This window comes from Corapipo altera, unplaced genomic scaffold (genome assembly GCF_003945725.1).
Source record: "Corapipo altera isolate COAL_440 unplaced genomic scaffold, ASM394572v1 215, whole genome shotgun sequence".
In the NCBI taxonomy this organism is placed as follows: domain Eukaryota; kingdom Metazoa; phylum Chordata; class Aves; order Passeriformes; family Pipridae; genus Corapipo; species Corapipo altera.
This window is the reverse complement of record NW_020885008.1, coordinates 286,750-294,107: the sequence shown is the minus strand read 5'-3', so window position 1 is coordinate 294,107 and position 7,358 is coordinate 286,750. Positions and strand designations below refer to the sequence as shown.

At 44.6% G+C, this 7,358-nt stretch overlaps 1 protein-coding gene across 1 annotated transcript in view; it reads left to right on the top strand.

The window, feature by feature from the left end:
• The window catches only part of MATN1 (matrilin 1), a 26,727-nt gene extending 23,226 nt beyond the window's left edge, over window positions 1-3,501 (top strand). The window contains exons 7-8 of the mRNA XM_027667353.1: window positions 1,049-1,127; window positions 2,899-3,501. Of these exons, the coding sequence (XP_027523154.1) occupies window positions 1,049-1,127; window positions 2,899-2,948 (129 nt within the window). The 3' untranslated portion in view covers window positions 2,949-3,501. The remainder of the gene's footprint in view (window positions 1-1,048; window positions 1,128-2,898) is intronic.
• The last annotated feature ends 3,857 nt before the right edge of the window (window positions 3,502-7,358 follow it).

Below are 7,358 nucleotides of genomic sequence, written 5' to 3'. Positions count from 1 at the left end.
TCCATCATCTTCCTCCTTTCCAGGAGGTCTCAAAGCAGGTTTGGGGGATCTGGTATCAGTTCCTACCCCCAGAACTCCGTAGTTCTGCTGCGGGCTCTCTTCTCCTCAACTCTCCTTCCAGGAGTCTTCTCTGCGGTGCTGCCTGTCTCTGTTGCTCCGTCTTATCTCTTCTGGCTCTCTGCCACCGCTTCTCCGGTCAGTGCCAGCTTGGCTGCTGCTTTCTCCGGCCGCTGCCCAGTTTGGAGAAAACATCTCCCAGCTCACAACTACAGGTACCTAGCCCAGCTGTATGCTGTTCCAGGTCCCTGTCCTGTAGCCCCCATCTGGGGCTGGGGGGCCCCAGAGGCCCTGAGGGGCTCCGGTCCCCTTTCCTCGTGGCTGTTACATCATGGCTACTTCTTCTACCAACCAAACTACAACTCTTCTCTTCCGGTGCTTGTGATATGTTTACATTTCTGCAGGAGCGCTAATTGGGCAGAACTTCAAAACTTCCAGGGGTCTCCACCCCTGGGGGTTACCACTTTTTCAGCCTCTGGGGGAAAACAAGGTTCAAACCACTACAGACGGAAATTACTGACAAATAATTTCAGGTTAACAAACTGATTAATGCACGTTGCTCCATCCACTCAAGGACTGGAAAACTGAAGCAAAGCTCAACCAAGTCTTGACTCAGATGGCAACCAGGGCCTCCAGTTTTTATTTGATGTTATTTGGGAGATTGTTTGGAGTACCATGTTTGCTCACATTCAAGTTTTTGGGGCAAGCTTTAAGCAGCAGCAGAAGAGCTCAGTGGGTTTTTAGGAAAGTGGAAATCTGGGAGAGATTTTCCTGCTCAGAGCCCTGGCCTATATGGCAAGAAAACATGACATTCTCTGGTCATCTGAGAGCCAGAAGTGATCAGTCAGATAATTAGAAGGGATGATGATTTGATTTCCTTCCCGTTTCTGACAAAGAAACTAAGAATTGCTTTATTTCACTGATCTCAGTGATTCTGATTAAATCCTTTTTTTTTTTTTCTGGTACCACCTAACTCATCTTCTCCACAGAGGAAGATCCCTGTGAATGTAAATCCATCGTGAAATTCCAGACCAAAGTTGAAGATCTCATCAATTCATTGCAGCAGAAATATATCCTTTGGGAGCTGGGCTTGTCCAGCCCTTGCTGGCTTGGGTTGTGCTTTCTGCTGGGACCAGCAGGGAAATTCTACTCCTGGGGGATGGAGGTTGGGAAGGAAGCTGGAAACGAGACTTTTGGGTTGTTGGATGTGGCATTTTACGCTCTGGTCTGGTTGACAAGGTGGGGATTGGTCAAAGGTTGGACTTGATGAGCTTGAAGGGCTTCTCCAGCCTTAATGGTTCTCTGATTCTGTGAAGGTGGGTCATTTGTGAGACTGCAAACTGCAGGGTTTGTCCCCTTGACTGTATGATCTGGATAATTCAGATGGATACATCCAATAGTCAGATCTAAACTGGGCTAAAACTCAGTTCTAGGAGATAAATTCTCACGTAGCTGCTCGGTGCAAACATCTCCAGCCAGGTGACTTTGATCCCATCTCAACCAAGTCGTTGGGAAATGCCTTTTTCCACGCTGGGTCCCGTCATGTTGCACAAAGATCACGAATAAGGTGGAAAGAGAAACAAGAAAACAAAAGAAAAAAAGATTGTGAGAAAGCTTCAAACTTCTCCTGGAGAGAGGAATTTGTAAAGCCTCACAGGGGGCTGGGGAGGTTTTTCACCGCTGAGAATAAGGAGAGGGTGTGATTTTAACAGCGATGTTCTGATTTATTCACACATTTCCTGCTTTGCTGTGTCACTCGCTGGTTTAGTTTCTACTCTTTAAGTCAAACCGAGTGAAATCCGCGACTTGTGTTCTGCGAAAGGTCACAGGAAATCAGCACTTCTCACCCAGGGTGTCGCTGCTCCCGAGCCCATGGTGAGAAGCAATTAGTGAAACGAGCAGAAAATTGCTACAACACCCTTTGTAGCTCCCAGAAAAGCACTTGGCTCCTCTCTCCAGGATGCTCAGGGTCAGGAACTCCCTGTCAGCCACTCCAAACACCTCCAGTGGTTCTCACAGGTTTTACTCTTCCCTACAAAGGTGTGACAGGGGTGTGTGCACAGACCTTTCCTACCTTCAGCAGAAGGTCAGCAGCTTGAAGAGTTGTGGAAATGCCAGAGTGGATGAGACATTCCCTGTGCTCTCAGCAAGGCAGCACCATCCCACTCCTTGTCAGTCAGGGAGGACTGAAGAAAGGAATCGTGGAATCATGGAGTGGTTTGGGTTGGAAAGGACCTTAAAAATCATCCAGTGCCACCCCCTGCCCTGGGCAGGGACACCTTCCACCAGCCCAGGTTGCTCCAAGCCCTGTCCAAGCTGGCCTTGGACACCTTTCAGCCCAGTGCTAAGATCTAAACAGGTGATGAAGTGTAGGAACCTGGAGGTGAGTTGAGGTCAGACTCTCCCAAAGTGCTCTGTAGGAAAGAACAGCAAACCCCAGTGTTTGGAAGGTGCAGCAAGAGGGAGAGTCTGTCACACACTGGCAGTGGGAATGATGAGCCACTAAAACAAACAGTGGAAGATCATGGAATCACAGAATCCTGGAATGGTTTGGGTTGGAAGGGACCTTAAAGCTCATCCAGTTCCACCCCCTGCCATGGGCAGGGACACCTTCCACCAGCCCAGGTTGCTCCAACCTGGCTTTGGACACTTCCAGGGCTGGGGCAGCCACAGCTCCTCTGGGCAAACTGTGCCAGGGCCTCCCCACTCTCCCAGGGAGGAATTTCTTCCTAATATCTAATCTAAATCTGTCTTCATTTGGTTTAAAACTCACTGTCTGTCCATGTCAAAAGTCACTCTCCCAACGTGCACTGTCATTTTTCCTCCTTGACTCCTGCCCACTGGAAGCTCTGGCAAAAAGGATCGAGGCCCTGGAGAACAAGATCATCTAAAGTCCCAGCACAGGATTTTTTACCTCCTTCCTAGAACTCCTCCACTTGTCAGGGAGGGCAGCTCAGCCACAGAGCTCTGGCCAGCTTGTATTTGAGTTCTAGAATACCTGCATTTGTTTAAAAGGGAAGAAATATAACAGTAGAGCATTGTATAATGGGCAGAGCACTGTGTATTGCATCATATAGAGTGCATATATTAAAAGGAAAAAAAACCTGCAAAGATTTGTTTTTGATTTAAAGCTTAATATATATATGTGTGTTAATAAGTCCTGGATGATGAGCTCTGTGAATCCTCTCTGTGTTCTTCTGCAGCTTCTGTTTCTGTGCATGAGATAATTTAATTTAAAAGTCAAAGTGACTTCAAATCACCTCAGCTGCTGAGTGGAAAATGCCAAAGGTGATCACCTTGTAGTTGGGAACATGATGAGTCTGGCAGTAAGAGAAGTACAGCAGTGAGCCCTGAGCGTGAGCTGGGGGTGGGATGGGATAGGCTGGGTTTACCCAGGGCTGTTGTACAGGGTAGAAAGAGCAAAGCTCGGCTTTCCCAGCCACTGGATGGTCTCTCAGTGGCCCAGGGATGGAGCTCCTGCTCTGGGTGAGTCCTGACAGTGTGCAATGATCTGTGTGACACCATCTCTGGTGTGCTCTGTGTGAAGACAGCCCAGATGTCTCTCCACATCCTCCCCTGGAGCTTCAAAGCATCACCAGCACCTGAAACACAGGGAACTGCTGCTGGAGCTGCCCATGGAAGAGGTGACTCCATTGCTGTGTCATCCAGAGCCTCACCGGCTCCTCCTCAGCCCACGGAGTCACAGAATCCCAGGATGGGTCAGCTTGGAAGGGTCCCCAGTGGCCCATCTGGTCCCACATCCCTTCCTCAAGCAGGGCCATCCCAGAGGACAGGGGACAGATGGTTCCCACACCTCTAAGCACCTTCAAAGCCACCAAGTTCATCTCCAGACCTTTCAGCCCCTCCTCCTGTCCCTGGATTCCCAGCATTGGCAAGACAAAGCAGCAACGTGGACTGGGAGCACCTCAGACCTGCCTGTCTCCTGCAGCTGTAGCCTGGAATTCAGTCCTGGGAGGAATGGGGGCCCTGGAGACCCATGGAATGGTCACACCCTTTGGATGTGAGCACAAGGAGCTGGGTTTGAGGGGAGGGGGGTGTTGTGGTTTTATTTTTTGTATCAAAATATTTATACTTGAGACTATGTGAAAAGCTTTTCAGAACGACTTGGCCTGTTCAGAAATAGTGTTTTGGGGGAATATTAAAAGTTTGCTGTGAATTTTAAAAGTGAATTTCTTCTTTTTTTCGTGGGGTTGTTGAGGTGGTTGCCTGACAACAGCAGCTCTCAAGAGTGGGGAGGAAAACCCTCCATCTCGTGTCACAACCTCTTATTTCAGTGCACGAGAAGAAATGGGTCCGTAGAGGAAGCAAAATCCTTCTCTCAAAATAAGAAAAAGCATCTTTTATAATAAAAATCATCCTACTCTTGAATGTGCAGGAATGAGTCAAGCATTAACTCAAGGACTGCAGTCAGTTCTTGAAAGCAAAACCTCACCCTCTCAGCCAAATCTTGAGCACCCCAGAATCCAGGGGAACCCCTCCAGCTCCTGAACTGCTGCAGATGAGATTCCTGTTTAGTTTTACACACATAAAATCCAGAGCTGGAAGATTAATGTTAATTTGTGTCTCAATAGAAAGAGATACACAGGGTGCACTTGTCAGGATTATCCAAAGTGCATGTTTAGTACAACAAAGCAGCACCTGAAACCTCCTTTTAATAAATCTTTCTAAATTATAACAACCCCTTCAGATGTGCAACTAGCTCTTAAACACCTCCCCCAGGGTGAGAGAATCACCTCTACTGCCCTCCAAGGAATCCTTTTCCAAGTTATCACAGAATCCCAAAATATTCTGAGTTGGAAGGGACCCACAAGGATCATCAAGTCCAACTCCTGGTCCTCTTGAGACCAAAATGAGAATCCAATTCTTAGGTGATTTATGTGGAATCACTTCCCATGATACCTATAATGGGAGCAGAAAAACCTCCTCAGGAAGCAGAGGAAGCTTCTGAATATTCTGATTTTCAGGCGTTTTTTTGATCAGGCCCTCAGAAAGTGAGTTCCTGCCACACAGCACAACCTCACCTGGCTGGCAAAGAAATGGGGTTACAGCCAAGTGATGATTAAAGGGGGGCTAAAAGAAAGCAGGGGACAGATTTTGTAGCAGGACCTCTGCAACAGGACAAGGGGTGATGATGATTTTAAACTAAAAAAGAGCAGATTCAGACCAGAGAGGTGGAGGAAATTTTTTATGATGAGGGTGGGGAGGCCCTGGCACGGGTTGCCCAGAGAAGCTGTGGCTGCCCCTGGACCCCTGGAAGTGTCCAAGGCCAGGTTGGAGCAACCTGGGCTAGTGGGAGGTGTCCCTGCCCATGGCAGGGGATGGTCTGGATGACCCTTAAAGGTCACTTAAACCACAGCTCAGGGCCCGGAAACCTCCCTGCTTGCCAGGCTGACTCAACAGGTGAGGTGGAGAGGAAGTCTGTGAGTCTTATTTATTACCTCAGAAATGAGATGAGACTTTAGCTACGTCAAAATTGTTGTGTTGTGACACGGGATTCCAAAGCAAACCCAAATTTTGGCCATTAAAGTTGCTATTTCTTTTAGTTTCATACCCCTGGAGCTCATCTGGTCCTCATGGTTTAATGCAATGTCCAGGTCACTTGACATATTTCTGGACTTCTAATTTTTTACTCTGTTTTTCTCCTTTTCCTTTTTTCTGTCTCCTCAGTCTTAACAGCTGATCAGAGGCAATTCCCTTCCCTCTGATAAGATGACAACAGCATTATTTTTCTTTTATTTTCAGCTCTAATCACTTTGCCCATCATGGAAATGAGCTCCTGTAGTTAATTTTCTTCTGTGCCTCTTTAGTCTTGAAACGCCTTAAAAGCAAAATTTAATCGCCCCAGGAGCTAAAAGATGGATTTGATTTTAATTCGTGCCATGGAAATATCTCTGTCTTAGGATATTACTGTTGTCATCCTGCAGATGTTTGCCTGACTTTTTCAAGTGATGGGATAAATCCCTGTAAATCAGGGATTGGAATTTTGCCTCCACCACTCATCCCACCTTGCCCGTTTAACCCAACAACTCCCAGAAAACTCCTTTGTTTGGGGAGCAAAACAATCTCCAGCCCTTTTTAAGGTAGGACTGTACCTGGGGGGCAGTGACTCAAATTGGGATGTGAAAGGCATTTTTGCAAACCTCTGGGAGATGTGGAACCTTCCTAAATCATGGAGCCTTCCTAAATCATGGAACCTTCCTAAATCATGGAACCTTCCTAAATCATGGAGCCTTCCTACATCATGGAGCCTTCCTAAATCATGGAGCCTTCCTAAATCATGGAGCCTTCCTAAATCATGGAACCTTCCTACATCATGGAGCCTTCCTAAATCATGGAGCCTTCCTAAATCATGGAGCCTTCCTAAATCATGGAACCTTCCTACATCATGGAACCTTCCTAAATCATGGAACCTTCCTACATCATGGCTTGGAACCTTCCTAAATCATGGCTTGGAACCTTCCTACATCATGGCTTGGAGCCTTCCTACCTCATGGACCCTTCCCAAACCATCAAATTCCTTGTTTCAGAGCAAAGTTCCTGGGGCTGCAGGGAAATGCCTTCAAATGCAGCCATAAAATCTCTTGGGTTTGGGTTTTTTTATGGAGAGAGCACAATTATATCAGGCTTTCCCTAATTATCCTTCCCAGAGTTTACCTGTTCATCCATCCTCCCATCCCATCCCATCCCATCCCATCCCATCCCATCCATCAAGAAACAGTCTCCACAGTACATATACACACCAAAGTATATATAATACATATATATATTTATTATACAAAGGACTATCTAAATTATATTGTGTAATTTTATATAATTATATACCTTTACATAATTAAAACACTATATTAATATACCAATTATAATATCTATATAATTCCATATAATTAAAATATGATATCAATATACTGATTATAGTAGTATGTCTTGATATAGTAATTATAATATTATATAATATTATGCAATAGATAATTATATCTTGTATTATATTATATTATTATATTATCTATATTATAATTATATTATATATTATATTTTATATATATACTATAGTATATATAATATATATTTATTATATAAAGTATATATAAATTACATTATATAATTTTATATAATTTATATAACTATATCATTAAAATATGATATTAATATACCGATTATAATATTTATATAAGTTTACATAATTAAAATACAATATTAATATACTGATTATAATATTATGTCTTGACATGATAATTATAATATTATATAATATTATGCAACATATAATTATATCTTATATA